General features: G+C 42.0%; 1 protein-coding gene across 19 annotated transcripts in view; it reads left to right on the top strand.

The window, feature by feature from the left end:
- Nucleotides 1–23120, top strand: part of ptprsa (protein tyrosine phosphatase receptor type Sa) — a 163830-nt gene that overhangs the window by 82782 nt on the left and 57928 nt on the right. For all 19 annotated transcript variants that reach the window (XM_057325738.1, XM_057325750.1, XM_057325744.1 and 16 more), the window contains 2 exons: nucleotides 499–640; nucleotides 13363–13551. In XM_057325738.1, the coding sequence (XP_057181721.1) occupies nucleotides 499–640; nucleotides 13363–13551 (331 nt within the window). The remainder of the gene's footprint in view (nucleotides 1–498; nucleotides 641–13362; nucleotides 13552–23120) is intronic.

Below are 23120 nucleotides of genomic sequence, written 5' to 3'. Positions count from 1 at the left end.
ATACTCTTTGTCACTCCCTATTGACTCGCGCCACTGTTTCGCTACAATGACATTATATGCGACGCCCCAGCAGGAGCCTAATTAACTCACTCTCGTAATTGGTGCTCACAGCAACGGCGTCATTTGGATATTACGGGCGGGGGCTTGGAGAGTTTAAAGCTGAAAAAGGGGCATGGCAGTTTTGATCAAAACCAGTTGTAAACATAAACATAAACCCCCTGAAAAGACCATCTTAGATGACATGAATTTGTGAATGGCGAACTTTCTGGAAGTTTTAAATAGACATTTTCGGATTGTAGTTTTTAAAATCGGTATATTAAATGATTATTTAATATTTTTAAACTATAACTAATAATATAACTAATAATTATCAAATTGAATTTATAATTACAATTAAAATGAATTATACATAATCCATAAATTATTATTATTAATATTATTGCTGTTGTTATTATTATTGTTTTTATTATTTATTATGATTTGTTTGTCCTCTAACAGACGATAGAGTTTGATGAAGGTGCTGGAGCGGTTCTGAGGATCCAGCCCCTCCGAGCTCCTCGAGATGAGAACATCTACGAATGTGTGGCAGAGAACAGCGAGGGGGAAATAAACGTCCAAGCTAAGCTGTCCATTATTAGAGGTAAAAACAACTGACCATGTTTTCGTATGGGTTTTACTATGAATGAGTGCAGGTTGTTTGTATTTAAAGCTACAATCCGTAACTTTTTATTTCAGTTTCATGTCATTGACTTGCAATCCACATAGCAAAAATTCCTTCAAGTATCTTTTGCCTTGTTGTTCTAGTAAATGTATCTTAACATCCTGAACTAACGTCTTGAACTTCACAAAATGTAGCTTTAAACAATACAAAAAAATAATGTCTTGTTTCTGAAATCAAGTCTTGCGCAAAAGTCTTGTGTAGTTTTGCTTCTCCGATGAATCAGCCTGGTTTAAAGGATGTTTTACAGGAAAATACAGATACTGATTAAGAACAGTTTCAGTTTATTCTGCAGTCTGCAGAGTTTAACAATTACGTATGCTGTCGCCCTTTGGAAAAAGCAGTTTTGTGTTGTTTCTGTTGATAACTGGCGAAATTGTTAGGGATATTTTGCCCTCTAGTCAAAATTAATATCACGTAAAAGCTTATTTTTTGGTGATATTCCAGATTTACGGCGGTAAAGAGGCCGACAGAGATATTGGGCTGAAAGCAAATATCCGTTATGAAGATTTGAGCTGGCATGAAATATTAGTAAATATCTTAATACCTTCAGAGATCCAATATTTGCAAACTTTGTGGAATTGTTATTTGAGGCGGCGTATTTTGGTTTATTTTACGTCTTCTATTTCACCCAAAGTAAAACAAAGCAATTATTATTTCGGAGTGTCTATTTGCACTGAGTACAAATAGCCCGCCTTGTTGGCAGAGACTATTTGCACTAGCTCCGCCCACCAATATGTGATTGGAATAGAGAAAGTGTAAGAACGACGCCATTTCAAACAGCGACTCCAGTGGCGTAAGGTGTAAGGTGTAAATTCTGTATGGCTTTGGCACTGGAGACTGGAGACGCTTTTTTACCTTTTTCTATCACATTACAGATCATAAAGGCATTTGTTTTCAATTAAATTGATTTAAGACTTAAAATTCATTTTTATTCATTCAAGTTTAGGTTTAGGGTAAGGTTAGGGGTAGGTGTAGGGCTTTAATGTCTCAATAAATTGAAAAAATATAAATATCATGTTATTATTGCATAATGTTTAATGCACAACAATACTGAGGTGCAAATAGGAACATTATCTGCCACTATTTATACTGTAAGTACCAATAGGATCTAACTCATATTTCTACTTAATCCAAAGAAAATACAGCTATTTTCGGTTAGTGTAAATAGCATATCGCTAAGAAATGCTGCTATTTTCACTTAGTGTAAATAGGCGCTGCCTTATTATTTCCTCACCCTTATGTTGTTTTAACCCGTGTCATCTTTTTTCTTCTGTGGATCACAAAAGGAGTCATTTTGGATGAACAAAAGACTGTAAATGTGCTCTATGGTTCATAGACTGGGGTGCTCCAGGTGACGGAGGGGGAACGTGAACAAAATGCTGAAATGTACTGTTTACTTAATTATAACGCACATGACATTCAACCAGGCATGTTTTTCTCGCAAGCTAAATATAAAGACGTGCTCCCTCTAGTGTACACACAGCAAAATAGTAGTCAGGTAGTGCCATAAAAGGTCAAATTCATGTCATCCAATCCAAAAATAGGCGTCCACTGAAGTGTCATGCGTACGTGCGCTTAATTCGACTGCACGCGGCTTGGAGCGAAGAAACAACTGCTTGTAAAATTCACATGGATAAGTGGCTACAAAGATTTAGGCTCGCAGCCACAGAAAGAAAATCAAATCCACAGTCCTCTGACTTCACCCCGGGTTTGATAGCTTTGTTTAAGGAATGTACAGCATGGTGCATTATTCTGCGAAATATTGTCTTTGGTGTTGCACAGAAGAAAGAAAGCCACACGAGTTTGCAATTGAGTGAACGATGACAGAAGGGTTATTTTTGGGTGAATAAATCCTTTAACTATTGCATGACGGTCGTTGTTGCATCTCAGCAAGTCCTTGGAGAGACTAACCAGCATTCTTGGGTTTTCTTGACAGTGAATGTGAGCCCTCCATCCCTCCCCGTTAATCCTCTTGCAGGAGTCTAAATCCACCTCGGCCGATAGCAAAACCTCTGCCTACTTCACCGCAGAGTTATTCACTCGCTGGGGTCCAGCCATATGCCTCGACGCTGCCGAGCGCTGGAGCGGGCCTCTTCCCGGGCCGGAACCCAAGCCCAGTTTTACATGAAAATCCAAGCTTTGGCAAGACCCAGACGGCTCAGGAAGGAACACGAGGGGGGGAAAAATGGCTGCTATCCTCCTCGTGTGCTCATACCCTTCTACCGCGGGCCTAGTTTACACCCTACCTTATCAGAGGAGCGGGCCATTCTGAGACAGACCGGCACGCCTGTCCCATAGCGGTACCCTGAATACGTGTATGGACATCAATTCCGATCAATTAATGCTTGTGATTTTGCAGGTTTTCTTGCTGAACTTCAGAAGCTGGCGACTTCATTAAATACTCAGTCACCTTGTCGTCTTCAGGGCGTGTCCGTCCGCCTGCAGCAGGGAGATGCGGGGAGGCTTTGCTGTAAATCTGCCTGTGCTCTTTCCAGGGGCTTAGGTTTGTTTTTAGCTGCCTTCTGGCTGCCCACAAGAGCATCGAGCAGAATGCTTAAGATGTGCCATCTGCTTTTCCACAGCGTCCGCTGGGAGTCCTTGAAGAAGTCGCACAGAAATCCGAGGCAAGCGACACCTGAACTCTTCGGCAGCGCTTCTCCGTGTCACCGCGGGCGTCTTAGTTTTTTTCCATTCTCTTGTTTCTCTCTTAATTCTGACCCCGGCTTTCAGCTTTTCTTGGCAGTCTTGTCCACCACCGACCCGGAGTTTACACTTTTAAAAGAGTCCAACACCAACAGCAGCCCAGATTCAGCCATCTGCTCGCTTCCTATGAGGTGTCAGACGCGTACACACTCGCACGCTTCTTTACACGCTCAGGTGTGTCTGGCCTTAGCGTGCCCTCGGTCACGCTGTGAGGACGCTGTTGAGTTTATGGTTCTGACCAGCAGATGCTGAAAGCAGGGCGCTGGACCTCACGGGCATGGGTTTGGCATTGTCAAACCTAAATCCAAAGGTGTGAGACCACCTTCCAGAAGTGTTATCTCTGTTCCAAAATCTAGTGAGCTGTTTTCTTACCAATGCAATGGATAGTGGATACGTGTCCTTGATATCTTTATTTTTACTTATTTAAGATAGTTGGAAGTATCTGCATTTGTTTTTGGAAAATTGGAAAATTGTATAATTTAATTTTAATAAAAATAATATTTTTAATAACATTTTCATGTATTAGTTGCCAGGTGTGTAACACTATATTGTGACATGACATTGCAAAAAAGAAATGTAAATAGATATGGCGACTGAGCTTCCAACACACATTATTTTTTATTTTTTTTATTTTGTGTTTTTACTACTTTAAGATGTTCTCTGGCTTTCTTAACTAAATACTTAAAACCATATATTTTCCAGTGACAGACTGGATTCATTTACATATAAAAACGGGTTCAGTTCAATTTTAAATGTCGTCAGTTCTTTAACAAGTTATATTTACAAGAAAAAAAGTATAATCTTTAGTTAAAAATGTTGTCACACTATCGTAATCGTTAACCTATGCAATGTTGTGTATTGTAGCAAAATTATTTAGTTTAGCGAATTTTACAGAAATTGCTTTTTAGAAATAGCATTTTAGCAAAAAAACAGTAGAAACATAAGAAAAAGCAAAGAAAATACATTTTATTTAGGGTAAAACAATACAGCAATATGATACACAGGATTCACGATTACGATATTCTGAACAAAATGTAAAAAATAAAATTCATCAGATATTTCGAAAACTAGTTTTAATACAATTTCTTGTTTTGATAAATTGACCACATTCAAGGTTTAAGTGAACCTTCTCTATGTAAATGAATAAAAATTGATTAGATATGTCAGTGAAAAATAACACTGAATTTTAACCCAAAATGTCAATTAAGGTTGGCCCCTTAAAGAAAACTTCTTAAAATGGTAAAAGCACAAAATTAACGTAAACGAAACATTAAAACGTTATGTACTGTATGTGGAGGCAGGTCTCAAGTTGGACGCTCAACCAATAGGACTAAACCGACGTCATATAAATATATCATTACACCCCCAATTTTAGCACAAAACGTATGCGGTTGTATTTCGGCAAGGCAGTTCACTAGATTTCATAACAGAGCAATTGTCTCTTTATCTGCGTCTCTTTTATACAGTATCTGTTGGGTCTGTTTCTTTCTCACTTTCCTCCTAACCGCATCCTTCAATCCTCAGACAGGTGTGTGTGTGTGTGAGTTTGCACCGTGACCCAGTCTTCCTCAAACTCAGGGCACAGTGAAGTCATTATCGCAGAAGAGGACCGTCTCGCCACAGCCCGCACCGTTTGATCACATGCTTCTAATTGGCCGCTACCCTGCCGGACGAGGCGCGTTTGTTCTGTCGCTCCTCGCACGGTTTTAATTGGACCGATCTGACCTCAACATTCACCAGCAAACATTTTTTTAATCACCACTTTCACGCCGCCATTTCCAAATTCAGCCCGTTCATTTTTCCCCACCCAAGCACAGTTTGAGGATTCTTAGGGTCTGAAACGTTGTTTTCTCTGATCACTATGTGGAGCTGCTGAACCCGGTTCCATCTGTGACTCATCCTGAAATCTCATTGTCTCGCACACTTCTCCAGCTCCTGCAGAAACCATCTCTTCTCAACGTCATTTCTCTCTTCAATGTCTGTGTAATCTCGTCTCTTGCCTACATTCATTCCCTCTCATATCCACATCTCTTGTCCACAGACCGGTTGATAAACCAGCACACTGGATGCCCGGCCCGAGAGGTTTGTGGGTATTAGAAGCTGTGTGTTTTTACGGACCCCGTGCGAGTGATTTCAGGTAAAAGAACTTGCGTGATTAGCATTCATGCTGTTCTTCTGTAGAAAGGACGTGTCCTGCAGAGAAAAGTGCATTATGAAACAGTAGTGGGCCAAGGGGCCGGTGAAAGAGCTCAATGCTTTTACGCTATGTGGCTACGATTGACACGCTCGGCGGATGAGCGATGCTAAAGGCGAGGTTAGGTTGGGTTAGCATCAGATTAGATTTTATTTTTGCATAAATTTTGTCTTTTTTGGCAACCTTAGATGACCTACGGATAAGGTGCCCGGTTGCTCATTTCCTGGCCACGATGTGATTAATGTGTGTCCTTATCTTATAAAATATGAATCACAGACAAGAAATACTGCACGCTGCATGGCTGATGTACTGTCACATCGTAGATACAGGAACGGTCATTTTGTGCTTGCAAAAATATACAAATAACTAAAAAACATTTTGTCATCATTTACTCACTGTCATGTCTTTCCCAACCTGTATGACTTTCTTTCTCCTGCAGAACACAAAAGGAAGATATTTTGAAGAACGTTCATAACCAAACAACACTGACCCCCATTTTTATGAACACAAAACCACTGAGACATTTCTCAAAATAGCTTCTTTTGTGTTCTACAGAAGAAATAATCACGTACTGATTTTCAACCACACAAGGATAAATAAATGATGACAGAAGTTTTAGTTTTCGGTGATCTGTCTCTTTAAGAAAATAATCCGTTTTTAAGTTATTCCTATAGGCTACGTGTTTTAAATCCAAAGCAATTTTTTAAAGGCTGCCAAAACTCTTTTCTTTAAATTTGTATTATGATTATGAGTTACCGAGACCAAAAGAGTGATGGAGATTTGAAAAGAAGTAATGAAGAAACAGTGGAGTAGATAAGCGACAGGAATTTGATTAGAGCTGATGTGAGCCGCTGTTAGCACACACCCAGCTGTATTTGCCCAGTGGATTATGAACATCCGCATTTTATAAACAAGACAATTCCCAATCCTGTAGTCTCAGCTGCTCCCTGATGCATTATGCATTTGCTTAGCGCTGTTAAGATGAGGCAAAACGCGCGTACTCCGTCGCCGGTGTATTTTAGCGATCCATTATCGCCGAGTCTCATTTTAAAACGGGAGACAGTCGTTTAGTATTTGATGTCTATTTATATTGCCTCTCTGCTTTGGGACTCGTCTGATATCTCATTCCGTGGGCTCCGGGGCGCGTCGCCGCAAGCGACTCGCTCTGTTCTCGCCAACCTCTCCCGCGCTAATGATGACACGCCTAACGCTTCCTGTTTGTTAGGAGGCGATAATTGACAGCTGTGCAAAACGGGTTCACGAGCTAGAGCCACGTCAGACTTCTCCCACAGAGTGAGCAGGAAAGCTTGACGGTGGCGTTGTCAATCTGGTGGAAACAGACTGAAACTGAGTGTTTATCATTTTAACATGGCTGTGGGGGGGGGTTGCTTAAAGGAGTACGGTTTGTTTTTTTCCGCCGGGGCGACTTGAGTTCTTGGTCTGACTCTTGTCTTTCACCTCAGCTTGAAGGGAATTTTCACTCGGTGCACGATCCGTCTAAACGAGGAATTCGGAGATGAGTTCATGGCGATGTTCTCCTTTGATCCTCCAGACCTGTAGAGCGGTAATCAATCCCGATTGGCTATGGGGAGCAATGTCCGAAACCCTCATCTCTGGAAGGGTTTGGCTCCAAAACCTTCACCGTTGATCCGTGTAGCACCTGCTGGAGAAGGCCAAGCTTTTCTTTGTGGCAGATGTAGAGAGATAGATGTTTGAGGAATTGGTAGATTGCCTTGTTTTTATGACTAAAAGAAGTGTACAGTTGTCATTGAGATGTGCTCATAATTTGTTTCCCATCATCTAATTCTCCTAGACACAGTAGAAACAGTCATTGGTTTGATGCCGCTCAAGTGTTAACCGAGAGCGGCGTTGACGGTTCTGAGAGTTAAAATAAGAGTTTGATAATGAATTCTATTTGAGATTTGATTTGACTGACAGAATCCATTGAGGCTCCCGGTTATGAATAAACAAGAGCGGGGCAGAGCAGAAAAGCGTTCTTTCCTCATGAATGAACATGAATCGGCTCGGCTGGCTGCTTATTTTTTCTTCTGGTGTCTGGGTTTTCTCGTGCCTTTTGTCTTCTAAAGACTACACACATGCAGTCGGTGCTGGTGCGGACACTTCCGGTAGCCACTTCGGACGTTCGCCGACTGCTTATTGATGTTCTGTAATCCTAAAATTGTAGGTCCGTCGATGTAGACCAACGCCCGCCACAGGTAGCCACGTGAACGTTCTCTAGCCAGTTTTTGATTTGATCGCTCCCATGTTGGAACGCTGCCTGGGCATAACTAGATTGTGCCGCAGCTGGTAATATTTAAAGAACATTTAGTCTTGCAGTCTTAAAGGGCATCTCACACGCAACGTTACGCAGCCTCGGACCTCTCACTGGCATTGGTTTGCTTTGGCACCAGACCATGCAAAACAAGCATCTGTTCTCCTGAGACTTTTTCGTCGCCTCTGTTTTGTGCCGACGCAGAGTTTGCGCTGAGAACCCGGTACACGGCGTTCAGCAGGTGCGTGGGCAGAGACGTGCCACCCGGCTTTCTCAACGCCCCGGGACGTCAGCTGCCGAACACTGGCAGTGCGCTAACCGCGAGTTTTACATAGACACGGATGAGTCACCCAAACTTGTAGAAATGCTTGTTATTCCACGTAAATGCATGTCGTTCAGCGATTCATAAACACAGAGTCTAACTTTTATGAATCCTGGCCGCCACCCAAAGCTGCATTTGCAAATAACCGTGGTGTATTTTTGTTTCATTTAGCCCGAAAAGCGGCCATTTAGTGTGTGGATATAGCTCACCCTGTAATTGACGGTGTCATGAATTTGACAATAATCGTGCTATCAATGACCGTAATAATTGAAAAAAAAAACTATTGATTAATGTGACTGATAGAATCATGTATTCAGTTTATTCCAACAAATACCATTATAATACCGTTGCATAATTTGTTTTGGCCACGATAATTGTGATATCATGACATCCCTTTTCCCTAACAAAAGAAACTAAATTAAAATGAGTTTGACTGATAGCATCATATATTTCGTTAATTTCAATAGATATCATGATAATAACGCTATTGTCAATTCTTTAGGCTACGACAGTTGGGATATTGTGACATCCTTTTTACTAATTTAGTTTTTGTTCTTTCCTTTAGTTTGTGAAACCGATGTCACGATATAACAATTATCGTAGCCTAAAGACTTATTATCACAATATCGATTGAAATGAACTAAATAGATAGATAGATAGATGCTATTAGTTAAATTCCCCTTTCATTGACTTTATTTTGTTCTTTCTAATGGCATCATATATTTAGTTCATATTGAGCGATATTGTGAAAATACCGGTAAATATTTTGGCCACGATAACCGTGATATTGTGAAATCCCTTTTCACACGAAACGAATCGAAATTGTATTAGTTATTTGCAACCTCCCTACGTCTCGTTTATCATTGTTGCCGCAGGGTTTTTATTTAAAAGAAAACTCCATTTGTACACCAGTGGCTCTCAGTTCACTTAATCTGCTAATGAAGGCGATGGAAGAGAAAGCAGGAAGTGGGTGCAGGAATGGAAATGGCCTTATTGACGTCGTGCTCTGCCTGTCTGAGCATTTGTAGCAGCCTAATGGTCTCACCTCATCTCCTGTAGCACGTCTCGTCTCCCCCTCGGGCCACACCGGAACCGGCAAAGTGCAATGCGCAAATAAATAAGAGGAGAATGTTGTTTTCCTCTCTCTCTGCTCTACAGATTGGACTGCACTGTCTGGAGCAATTACCTGTGTCTCTGGCACGCTGCGGACTCCATCCAGTGTTGAGAAGCTTTTTTACTGCCTAATGTGTTCATGAACCTTTGAGATGTGAAAGGTGTTTGGTTGCATGTTCTGTGTTGGCAGCTCGGCTGACACGACCCCCACGTGCCTCCCGTCTCGGGATCTGGCGCCATGCGGTTGCAGTAAATGCAGCTCTGACTGGGAGCTACTTAACACACACGCCTGTCACCACTACCAAGCGCATTCATCTCTGTCACATCGCTCGCGTTTCTCCGCCCGTCTCTGTCAACGGTACTGATCTCAGATCTCAGCTCGCCTGTAGCTCCGCCTCCTCAGGTACCCATAGATCGGAGTGACAGGCGTGTGGCAGAAACAGCTGGGCTCGGTCATCAGCGTGACGTTCCTCGCACAAACATCACCGCACGCCGCTGCCTAATTGTACAGCGCCCGGCCGCGCCCGTGCGACTGCGGCTTTATCAAGGCCCAACGGGAGACGCCGGAGGGTAAGAGCATCTGCACATGTCTCCAGAACCTCTGCCATCCTGCTGCGCTCCAGAAGTAAACGGGTTTAAGAAACACAGTCTTGTTTTTTGTTAACACTTAAACATCTTGAGATGTTAGGCACAGTTACCCTCATGTGGTTAAAAACCTGTATATGGCTTATTCTTCTGTGGAACAAAAATGTTTTGAGAAATGTGTCCATTCAATGGAAGTCAATGGGGGTCTTTGTTGTTCGGTTACCAACGTTCGTTCAAAATATGTTCTGTTGTGTTCTGCTGAATATGAAAGTCACGCAGGTTTGGAATGACATGAGGGTTAATAATTGATGGCAGAGTTTTCTCGGGTTGCACACGCCACCCGGCGAGTCTTACACTTTACATATGAACAAACGCGAGCTTGCTGTCACCCGTTCCTCATGACGGGACCGTTGATTATGTTAATGGAGTTGCTCCTAGAACACAGGAAATTAAATTGACCATCATTCAAAACCAAACAGCTGTAGGTTCAGATTATTTCAATATCCTCGTAATTCTCAACCTTTCTTTTCTCATGTATATTCTCTCTCTCTCTGTGTAATATTAATGTGCTTCTTCTAAAAAGCATCTCTGACTGTGGCAGGAGGTAATCAGTTAACCTGATTACGAACTGATGAAATTAAATCATTTCAGTAAGTGAAAATAATAAAATGGCCAGTACTGCAGAGGATCCATCCGAGCGCTTTAATTCCACCCCCGAGACGTTTAGCAGCAGAGGATTTGTTTGTAAAATGAACGCTTCGTATAATTACGAAGCCACGGCGCTGGTGGAAACGCTGCTTTACCCGTTTGTTTTGACGTACTGGCCGAAGTGGCCGATTCATCTGTAGTGAAATATAATAGCAGCAGAGATCATCATAAATCAATGAAAACTTATACTCGACGTAAATCCTCTTTCATTAAACTGGCCGCGCAGGTTAAGAGGCTTTACATAATGATGTTAAATCACGCGCCACAATTAAAGGCAATTACAGATAATGACAGCAAGTGTCAGAGCCGGGTTAGGACGTGTCTTGCTGTATCTGTAAATACGCAGCTGTTGGATGAAGTGGCCAATGCGCTCGCCCACCCCGCACTGGTTATTAAAACAGGGCCATTATCATCGCAGCTTAACAGCCTCTCGGCCAGGCCAGCGGCGGTGAGCGCGCGAGCGGAGGCCTGTAATTGCATTCCGGTGTTTTAGGGAATTGTGGGAAGGGTTGAATTAGCCCTTTGAAAAGCACCAAACAATAGGAGGGACCTCGGTAACATCAGACACCTGAAGCGCATTGTGACGAGGAGGCTAATCCTGTCCTGAGATGTGTTTTTGTCTAATGGACAGACGTTTAAAGGCCTGCTGTTTGGCAGTACACAAGAGCTGCGTCTGAATTCGCTCACTCGTTCACTCATGCACTATTCCCTAAATAGCGAACGCTAAATAGTCCGCTATGTGGGGAAGAAGTGAATGACAATGAGTGAACGATTTCGGACACTGACATAATATATCCTGCGTCTGACTGTCGCGGACATTCGTCATAACGCTTATAATACACCTGTGTGGCTTTATGGATTGTTTGATAAAGTTCATCTTACGTTTTTTGTATTAGTTTTTAATGAAGAGAACAAAACAACTGTTTGCCACGATTATTTTATTACATTTATTACGTTTCATAAATGTATTTAATACATTTAAAATAAAGCACCACTGTCTATAACGTTCATTTAATCGGTTTACTCTCAAAAAGTAGAAAACTGTCAACAAGAACAAAGTATAAACATGTTTTCGCGGCATTAACGGTCACTCTGATTCTATTCAGACGGTTGATTCGCGCTGGATCATTGGAAATAGTGAGTGTATGTACACTCAAATCTGAATGCATTGTGGGTAAAAAGTAGTGAACAAATGTAAGGTATGAGGACAACAAAAATGGCGGACGCACGATATAGGGCACTATATAGGAGATATATAGGCGAATTCAGACACAGCTAAGGAACTGCGGTGCATTAGCGTTAGCGAGGCTAGGCGCAAGGTCTTAAGTCTCATTGACATCAATGATGATAACGTTATTTTTATGTTTCAAATGCATTAGCCCTTTAAATTTGAATGGATTTTGATTGGCTGTCAATGTTTTATTGTGTGAATATCATATGCTTTTAGTCTTAAATCTGTCGTGACAATCAGATGCAGATCCGAATTTTGGGAGATGCCATCATATCCAGGCATTTTAAATGCAGGGTTTTTTGCATAAATGCAAATTTAACCGCAGGCAGAATATCGCTAAGGGCTCTCAGTGTAGATACGTGTGTGCTAGTGCCCGATTTCCTCCGTTCTTTATAGAAGCCAATGACCCTGAACCATTTTCAGCACGGGAAGCTACGAGAACATCTTCTAGGCGAATTCTATTTCTAGAAATCTTTTACTGATATCAAAAAGCACATCTCTCCGTATAACTGTATGCGGGAAGATTCTCTTAAAGGACAAAACCAGTTCGGATTTTGCTACTCAGTAAACTATAATGATATAAGTCATACTCGTTGTTGTGTATAAGCAGTGTGGTGCAGGGTATTCTCTTGTTTTCTAGTAAAATATAACTTTCTCAAAGTAAAATTGACAGTATTTTCCTTGTATCATATGAGGATACTAGGTATTTTTTAAAAAATCAAAAAAGAATTCTAGGTTTTTTTGTGCTATGTATATTTGATGTTTACGTGTATTTACTATTTATTCATCTGCCTAGTTTTAAGCGTGTTGTTTTTTGAACATTATACGTCATATTGCTTCTTAAGTAAATGTATGTTGTTGATGTTTAGATGTTCTTGAAACAAAAGAAAACTGCTTGACTAACTTTTTTACTCTTGCTGATTCTGGCCAACAGTTATCGCCAGAATCGATAATAAAATATGACATTTCCTACAGTCTCAAATCTTATGCAGTCTCGCCCCCCCTCGTCCCAAACTCCCCTGTTGATATCAGCGTGAGCTTTGCACTCGCCGCATTTAATTAAACTCAAATCGAATTACTCATCTCGCGTTCAGGGCGTCATTTGTGTGGTTTGCAGAAATCCTTTTTTGGTGTCATGGGGGCACCGTTACTCTGGCTATGGACCACATGTACACTAGACGCTGAGCATTTATCTCTGATATATTACAGAATATGTGCCTATCACGGTCTATAGATTTATCACGATTATCCGTCTGAAGATTTAAAGGTATAGTGTTTATTTTGCAGGACACAGAATGTTAGGGACTTCACTTTCATTGTGTGGAAGTGAATGGTGAATGGAAGCCACCTAACATTCCTTGTTTCTCATAATTCATCATTTAATTCTCTTTTACAGGTTTTTTACGAGCTAAAATGAAACGCTAATGACTCGTACTAATGATGATGATACTTGCACAATTCCGTTTTTAAGAATCTTGGTATAGCTTAAACATGTCTGTTTTCTCCCTTACAGAGGACCAGCTACCTCCTGGCTTCCCCAACATCGACATGGGACCACAGCTGAAGGTAGTAGAGCGGACGCGCACGGCCACTATGCTGTGCGCCGCCAGCGGCAACCCCGACCCAGAAATCACCTGGTTCAAAGACTTCCTTCCCATCGACCCCGGCACGAGCAGCGGGCGGATCAAACAGCTTAGATCAGGTAAGACAAACTCATTCGCTTTCTCACTTTCTCCTACGGGTTTAATCAAATGCTTCCGAGATATCTTTCAAGCGCAGGTACCCTTCAAGGACGCCCACCCACGACGTTAGCGCTACATGCTAAAGGTGCGAGGGAAGCTAAAATAAAAAGCTAATGACTTTTAATGAAGTATGTCAGAGGAGCTTAGTCCAGATTTTGTGGCAAGCGTATGATTAATGTCTGGTTTGGACTAATGAAACTTTATTGAAAGACCCAGTAAAACAGAGTCTAATTATATATCTCATTAAGCCTAGCGCTCCAGTCGCCCCAAGGCTAGCATTGTGGGTCAATGGTTTGTCAGCGGCAGAGAAAAGCAAAATCTATCGGGTTGCGTTTGATTCGGAGGTGTTGATGTGAATCAGTGAGGACGGCCGAGGTTAGACTAGCCACTCTTGAATTTACAGACCCAGAGATCTCCCTTTCAACCCCGTCACAGCGTTTTCCAAGTGTTTAGATGACCACATCTGCTGTCACTTATGTTAGACTCGAGTGCTTTGCACTGTTATTGGACGACACGCACTCGCTCTGGGGATATCACAGATTTTGCAGCGCCATTGGCTGTGCTTCGTAAACACAAATGCTTAGGGATCATTGTGCAGTCTGTTTGGCTTTAGCCAAACGTTCAACCCTGTTTGCCTTCCACATGAGCAGTGATGTCACTTCCAAGCAGTTTTGGAAAAAACGTAAAGAAGCGACTAGCCGTAGACATTCGGTTAAGTTTAGCGTGTCTCCAGACTGTCTAACATGTCCTGCTCTGTTATGTTTGTCTGTCTGTCGTCGCTGTGTGTGTGGGGTCCTATGTGTTGTTTTGCGTCATTATCTGTTCTGTGTTTCTCTCGAAGCCGAAACAGTACCGGGTTTATTCACATGCAGAACATTATCCGGCCCTCAATAATGAACATATTATTTGAGTTTTACCAATTAGACACACTCCATTGTGCGAATGACCCATTATCACGCCCTTGATTTAATTTGTATAATACAGTTGGCTATTAGTAATGTTTTTAAAATCTATTTGACTTGAACGTATTATAATTGGCCATTAATCATGCCAAAATTACCTACATCTTAAAGCCGCAATACGTAACTTTTGACTCTCTGTCGGCATCTATGTTTGAAACATAAAATTGCAGCTTGACATATCCTGCTAAATCGTACCTGACTTATAAATATTTCTTTTCATTCTTTTTTTAATCATTTAATTGATTTATGTTTATACAATAAAGAGCTATGAATTGCATCCTTGACATCAATTGATTTTCCTGTACTTTCACATTGTATGTAATGTGCACATTTTCGTTTTTAATGACAACTCGTTTTGTACTGTGATCATCTAACACCTTCAGAAGGCTCTTCCTCACTAAACTCTTGGTTTCAGGTTGTTCGCGATCGCTGTACATCCATCCCTAAAACCTGTTGTTTTGTTTTTCCTTTCTGTTTTTTCTTCTTTGAATCATTTTTCAGAGGCCTTCGGTAAGTGTTTCAGCGAGTGCACAAGCTTCCCACCGTCCCTGAAGCAGATGGCATTTTAACTTCTCTCTAAAATGCATGTCCTACCCTCTCTTTCCGCTTTAACTTCAGCCCAACATCTCTCCTCTTCTATTCCCTGCCCACTAACATCTCCCTGTTTTTCCTCAAGATTGGACCCAGCTTTTGCGGACGCCACGCTCCAGAAAGTTCATGTGTCGGTGTGCGTTTCCTGCTCGTGTAGATTTATTAGCGAAAGATGTTTTTCCGCATTCATATCCAACTCTGTAGAACTGTAGGGAATCTGTCCGCTGGCTTCGCTTCAGCTCTAGACGGCCACAAATATTCAGATGGGTTGAAATGAGAAGAACAATAGAGCTGAAGTTTCAGCCAAGCAGTTTCTGAACTCTGGACACACCCGCGGTTTGTGTGCTCGCTCACAATAACATATTTATCTTCTAGACAGAAGCGGGAACCCATTATACTTGAACTAAACAGGAGTCTGATCCAGACGTAACTTTATCAAGGTGTCTTAAGCATTAGTTAATCTTTCCAACAGGGTTGAACCGCTTCAACCCAGAGGTTTCAGTTTGCAGCTTTACATAGTTTAATCAGCCAGATCTCATGGGAATTCGTAACTATTTCGCAAAGTGGCTATTTTATATGAATGGATACTATGTGAATCATACAAAACATGTGATTATTAAAAAAATACTGAAGTGTCACCCCTAAACCTAACCATTACTGCCGCAAAAGCAGATCATAGTAAACCATACGAATTAGCCACCTTGTAAAAAAAATTACTAATTGCTGTGAGATTATGTTGATTTTATTTGTAATATTGCTGAATTTTTACCACATAAATGTTCATTGTCTGTTGCATTACTAATGGCAGTGTGGGCGATTGGTTGTTATTTGTTCCGCCCACATGGCATAGATGATGTCAGCAAGAAAAGAACGTTTTTTTAAGAGTCAGATTAAAGCGTTTTTCTTTTATACGTAGTGCACCAATTAATTGTATACTATAAAACCAGTAAAAAATAAGGTCGGTTTTTGAGTTTCTGTGCACTTTATCATCACACATGATGATGTTTAGGCAGTCTGAATTGATGCTGCCCTGCGGACAGACGCCAGGAAGAATCACGAGGGGCTATTTTGCAATGTTTACATTAGAGGCCACCGGTTGGACTAAAGCGGTGCTGTTTGCAGTTGATCAGAGTCCAGTTCTCCAACCTGCAGGGATTTATGCTGATGGAAAAACGGCCTGTAGCAAATCCTCCTCAATTCCACTGTCAACTCCAGCCAAGCTGCCCGCTTTCCTGTTTTTATCTCTATACCAAAGAGAAAGTGATCGCTTTAGTTTAAAGCTCAGAAAGGGAACGCCTAATGGCACCTCATTCGCATTTTTTTTCCTTTTTTTAAAGAACCGCATCTTTTCGCTCGCTACAGCAGGTACGGTTGCGGACATAATCTTAACATTTCGTGATTTGTCATTCTGCCGCTTTATGATCTATGGATCTTTTCCAGGTGTAACTAGACTGAAATTACTAGAGGCAATAACCTGGGGGAGAGAGACACAGGAAAGAGTGCAGGAGAGATAAATGAACGGCTTCCTGCTGTGGTTGCACTTCCTGTGCAGGACTTGTGATTGCTTTCTGCCGGCTTCTGGCATGAGCAGAACAGCCCCCGATGTGTCCGACTAACTGATGCCTCTGTACTTCTCATACAGCAGGAGTTTATGCAGCATCGCAGTGTGACATTAAAGATGATGTTAATCATTTGATAAAATGCCAGGATGTTGACGCACTAGTATTTTGTAAAATTATCAACGTTAGCATAGATTTTTGCCCAAAGGTTCAATTTATGTAATGGTTCAATTTTAAAACTTTTATAATTAAGCTTTCGCAAAGAATCCGATTGAAACTTAGCAAAGCAGGTTATAAATGCTTTAAATGCTGAAGTCACATCGGCTGACGGTAAGCTAACGACATCTGTGTCCCCGCTGAGATATTTTTAAGGTCACTTTGGCCTGAACGCATGGCGGCGAGCCCAAACTCAGTTTCAGCCTTACAGATGGACCAAGACTGCGGCCAGATTGTTTTCGGCCCCCCCTGCCTCCCCATCTTCTTGCCCAAGTGTATCTGGAATCTGGAAAGTTCCTCGAGTTAGTGGCTCGTAGAGGTCACGGCAAAATCTGGCCAGTCATTTTGTGTGAATTTTGACGTGTCGTTGGCAGGAAATCGCTGACATTTGTTTATGACTTTGGGTTCAGTGTGGATTCTTTTTTCTTCTGTTTCATTGTGTGTCTTAAGCCCTGTCCGAATAGGTTCTGTTGCCAAAATCTGAAAACCTCTAACCTAAACCTAACCTCATCTAACCCTAACCAGTTCTTTCCTAACCTAGCGGGAACTTCAAAACAACCTAACGCTGCAGCCTCAAATTCCCTAATACTAACTAAACACTGACTGATCCCGGTCCCTAAACCCTTCTAATTCCTTCTAAAATATACATAAAAAAAGTTTAAATTATGAATATTTTGCCTGCTTATCGAGGACCCCCTGAGCTTCAAAGCTCACGCACGTCCAGTCGTAAGCTGAATAATTTAGCACAGCTCTCTCGGCTTGGTTCGTTTGTGTTGTATATCACTGTTAGGAGGGCCGGTGGTCGTAAGCATAAATACTAGATGAAACCACTGACTCTTTTATGTTCAGGCTGTTTATTGTACTACGCTTATCAAGGCACAGCCTTTTTCTTCTTAATATTCTGCAAAAAGAAGCACTGTGCTTTATAGATCGCATTGAAGTTAATGCCGGGCTATGGGGCGGTCGTCGGCGAGGCATGCAAAATATCCTTCACAGTATAACAATGACCTTCGTGGTGCTGGTGGACAAAGAAGCTGCCTGTATTTGTCTCGTGACTGGGTCAGGGGGGTTATACAGCTTTATATCATGGATAGAATATCATCAGCTGCTTCCATAACAGTCATGGCTGAAGCGTACGATATTTAATTAAGATGAGTTAACTGGATTTTAGGAGGACAGGTTTGTGAAAGCTGCATTAACCTCAAGCTCGGACCTTCGTACAGGCACACGGTGACCCAATTTCTAGTCCGCCATGCTCGGAGGTATCGTGTAGCAGCTTCGGGAAGCGTAGTGTCTTCATTGTTGGGGATGAGAGAGGTCGGTCTGTAGACCAGCACCTGCAGGACAGGTAGACAGATCCAACGGTGACCTCTCTGTGTGCGTTTTGGCAACGTTTGATTTGGGTTTTATGTATCGGGAGTTCAGTGCATATGTAGGGCTATATGGTTTTTGAATGATATATATTTTTATTTGTATTATTATAATATTAATATTACACTATATATAAGATTACACATTTCCGTAGTTGTTATCAGGGGCATAAGGTTAATATGCTTAGTAAACGCTCATAAAGTGAATCTTTATCTGATAATTACTATTTTGCCGAGATGCATGGCCATAGATGCTGTTTACAGGAAGCAGAATTTACCTTCGCATTACAGACCCAGCACCACAAGGTCCCAAACCTTCAATAACACATTGACTGATGATCTTAACACAATACTAAGCAGTAGATTAGAAGATCCTCCCTCATACAGTATTAAATAACCTCGACTAATATTAATCCTGAACTAAACTGATGTCTGTTTCATTTGTGTCTTTTCAGAGAGCACACCCATCCGAGGTAAGAGTCTAACGCGAAACAGCCATAACGCAACTAACCTAGTTTACCCACCTAACCAATGATTCCAGAGCACCGCTCAAGATTTTTTCAGAGTTCTCCGCTGATTTCTTCTTTCTCGGTTTAACATTCACCCTGTCTTTGTGTCCGTGTGTGTTTCGTGTCTGTCAAACGTTTGTGTGTCTTGTGTTGGTTAATTCCTGTCAGTGTTTGGGGGGGGGTTGATGTTTACCTGTGTACCTGTGACATTCGCAGTGTTTGGAGGGTTTGGAGTGTTAGGGAGCGGGCTTGGGGAGGGTGGCAGGCTGCACTTATCACGCTAATGAAGACGCTAGTTGAACCGAGCTGGTGCTTCCGTCAGCTCTGATCTCATCTCCGCCCGTCCCGGACCCTCGACACATCACGAATGTGAGGGTCCGCTGGGTAGAACGTGTAGCCAACATTTGGATCCTTTTTGAATTTACAAGTTTGTAAATCTTCGCTACATTTTTAGAGGTTAGCCCATATGTGTCCTGTTTAAGTGACTTTCCGTCTGCACCGGGATGGAAATATGGTTTGGAGATGAGATCAAGGCTGAAATCCAGAGCGAGACCTTGTCAGTTCATGCCATTAATCTCAGAATTGATTTTGCGGTTTCAGATTTAACAAAATGCCTTTGTTTTTCAGAGTGAACAGGTAGGTAAATGCCTTTGCTTTCAGCATTTCGAAGGTAAAATCACGGGTGTTACTTTACAAGCAATATCAATGGTGATATGCACTGAGGTTTGGGAAGATTTAATTCCAATGTTTGTGTACCAGTTTTGAAAATTGTAGAATTTTGCCAACACAATGATCTGATGTAATAGTGCAAGTATAGTAGGAGAGAATTGCGCTAATCGTCGCATCCCTACTAATGTCTACAATGTGAAATTTAAGCATGCGGCAGGGAGGGCGCTGTCGCATTTCTTTGAATGTGCCCCAACATGGATATTTATAATGCAAAAATGCAGCACATTAATCATTTTGCTGTTCGCCAAACTGAATGTGACTTATAAAGTCTGCATTTGCATAATGGGATTAGTGATCCAAAGCACAGCGTTTGCCCAGGGCAGCTTCCGCACACTCAGAGTCGGTCTGGGGTAAACGTGCCGGGGCTGACGCCCTCCAGCCCCACCCCGAGGAACTGCTGCCGTGTGTAGGTGTATTAGGCACCAAAGCCAAGCTAAATTGCAGCTCTGTCAACTGATTGGTCAGCATATGAACATGGGCTGGTATGTACATGCATAGTTGTGTGTGTCTGTGCACGCTCTTGCAGCTCACAGGTGATTAGTCAGACTTCTGGTCTCTCGTGTGCTGTTCTAAAGTCAGTTTTAGTGATCATTGGAAAGGCAGAAGGACACGCAGGAATGAGTAAAACGATAAATCGAAAGAAGTAAAGAGTCTCATCTTCTCCCTCCTAATCAGCTCCGCCCATGCGGGGAAAAAACGCAACCACGCGGTCGATCCCACAAACAAATCAATCACGCCCCGGCATCACCCGCTAATTGAATTACACAAATGGGACTGTACTTGCGGGAAAACGTGTGTGTGTGTTGATGATGGCTAGGTCGCTTTTGTCCAGCAGCTGTTATGGAGATTAATCAAGCATGCCAAGAGCGGTCACGTGCGCGCACACCCTCTCTTCCCGTGTTCGCGGACGGCTCTAATAGACAGCTGCACCCTAGAGTCGGTCACGGCTCACCGCGTCACCTGCCTGCCATGCTCCACGCCCCAGCAGAGACACCTTCTGACACGGCCTCCTCTAAACAGACAGCCCAGCCTGTTTTCACCCTGATCTGGGATCAGATGGATGACGGGATGACAAGGCCTTGTCTCCTGAGGCCATCGCTAAAACCCAAGCGGTCGCAGGTCAACGGTTACCACATGTCCGTCAGTCAAGACCATACGCCATCTCCAGCTGTTTGTGACAAAAACACTTAAAGCCTGGTTTTAATTTTTAGCATTGAAGTCTCGTGCTTCAGTAGATGGTAGTGCATAGTGTGGCGATCACATTTGTAGTCTGCTAATATTTTAGCTTTTGTTGTGTATAGTACGATAACCGTGTCCGCTAGCAGGTTCCAAAAACACCAGAATGGATATTCAACAAATGACATTTTATCTCCTAAAATAAAACTCGCCTTTCATCATAAACGGCACCGTGCGACTCTTTGAGCTCGACACTTGGTTTGAGCGAGATAACACGGCGTGTTTTGTCATGCGCCGCGCCGCTAACAGAAGTCTTAGCGTCTGAGTGCCGCTATCCTAAAAATAAGCCACAGGCTGGACAGATAATGAAAACTCAAAATGTAATTATGCATAAAAGATAATAATTGAAAACAACATTTTCTGCCTGAACGAAGGGAGTTTAGAGGAATAAAGCAGGAGACATCAAAGAAATGTTGTTTGGTTTCCAGCATGTTAAACGTACTCGCGGGCCGCCGCTGTTCAATTTCCCATTTTTCGCTTGTCCGGGGACTCATCGGAGAGAAAACGTAATTATAATGAGAGAGATTTAACAACAATCATGATATGATAAACAAATCATATTCATACAGTGCTACAATAAAAGCCGGTAATTTGCAGAAAGTTAGACTAGGGCAATGTAAGAAAATGGAGAAGCTTTAATAAGATGTGCGCTGTTTCCTTATTTTGGAATGTTTGATTAGAGGAAATCTGTGTGAAAAAGAATAAAACAGAAGTATCTTCCCATCATCCCCTCCGCAGATCATAGATTCTCAGTAAGGTTTTCCCAACACTAGCACCGCTGCGAGTTTGTAATGAAGTCAGCGGGGAATCGCAAATCACCGGAATAGCAAGCAGGAGAAGCTAAAATAGTCCGATTCAAACAGGAAGATATTCGCTCGCTTTGAAGTCACTGGGAATTATTTGTATGCAATACATTTGAATCTGCTGTGTTGTATGTTCCAATCTTTCCTCAATAGTAATCTCGCTCAACGTCAATCATTAGCTGTTGACGGAGATGGTTCCTGTAGGAGTCTTATAAAGGGTTTCACAAGAATTATAAGCTCAGCGAAGGCGATGGGAGAGAATACAGTGCTCCCCGAGAGTGCTGTACACCGCTGGGCCATGGTTTATTTATCAGCTCCTGCCTCAGTGACATAAAAACACATGGCTGTTTTCTGCAGGCCTGGGCCTCACATTTGTGCAAGAGGGGAGATTTCAACCAGATTCACGTAGCACAGGTTGCACACGAGCGGTTCGGCCGCGCACCTGAGGAGACTTTAGAACGCTCTCTAAACTGATGTGCACTAATGTGCACATCAAACGATCCGTGTACGCGCTCCCACGCAGCCATGCCGTTTTCAAACGACCTTCCATTTTTGTCTGTCCCCGCCCCGCCTCTAACCTCCCCGATACCGGCACACTGTCAATCCGCCGCGGGCAGGTGTGAGTCATCCACCCGGGAGCCAGAATCTCATTGGCACGCAGGATGAAGAACACGGTTTGTGTTTTAGCTCGCCCCCTTCCCGCAGCGAATGTGAGGACTGCGATTTACAGATGTAAACAATGTTGAAAAAGACAAATTTGCGTGGAGCTTTAGTCCAAGTCTAGTGGTCAAAAGTGTAAGATCACGACTGAAATGTGTCACAATTTAAGAAACAACCATATGTTGTGAAGGTGTTTGCAAATTGTTTATGTTAATATTGCTTTATACCCAGCTAACAAAAATACGATTTCAGGATGTTGTGCTAACATCCTGAGAATGTTTTGCTAAGGTTCCAGTTAAGTTCGGAAAACGTTTTAATGAAGGTTTTTTTACCAGCACTTTTATAATGTTTTGAGAATGTTGAGCAGTGACATATAATGTTAATAAATGCTTTTTTAACCAAGAATGTTTTTGATACCTGGGAGAACATGGGGAGAACATTGAGAGAACGTTTAAGGGAATGCTCTGTGAGCATTCCCTGTTAGCTAGGTTGTTGTTTTCATTTTTATATGATCTTTTTCTATAGTTTTAATTAGTGTTGTCACGGTACCAAAATTTCAGTAGTTGGTACCAATACCAGTAAAATTCCACGGTTCTCGGTACCAATTTCGGTACCAAAGCAAAACACAAGTACATGCTAATTGAAACACAATTTTATTAATAAAGCTCATTGTTAATATAAATGTATAGAAAGCAATGCCATTTTGTATACATGAAGTATAAGTTAATTGTTGCTGAAACTGTTGTGTGCTCACTGGGGTCTTTCATGCTGATGAACATCCTCCTCAGTCTGCTGCTGTATAAGACAAATAGAATAAACTTCAGTAAGCCAACTGACTGAACAAACATGCATATGCAATATTAAAACAAACCTCAGTTTTTATACTGCATTTAC

This window comes from Triplophysa rosa, linkage group LG25, assembly GCF_024868665.1.
Source record: "Triplophysa rosa linkage group LG25, Trosa_1v2, whole genome shotgun sequence".
Taxonomy (NCBI): Eukaryota; Metazoa; Chordata; class Actinopteri; order Cypriniformes; family Nemacheilidae; genus Triplophysa; species Triplophysa rosa.
Note: the sequence above shows the minus strand (reverse complement) of the source record. Positions and strands in the feature narration are given on the sequence as shown.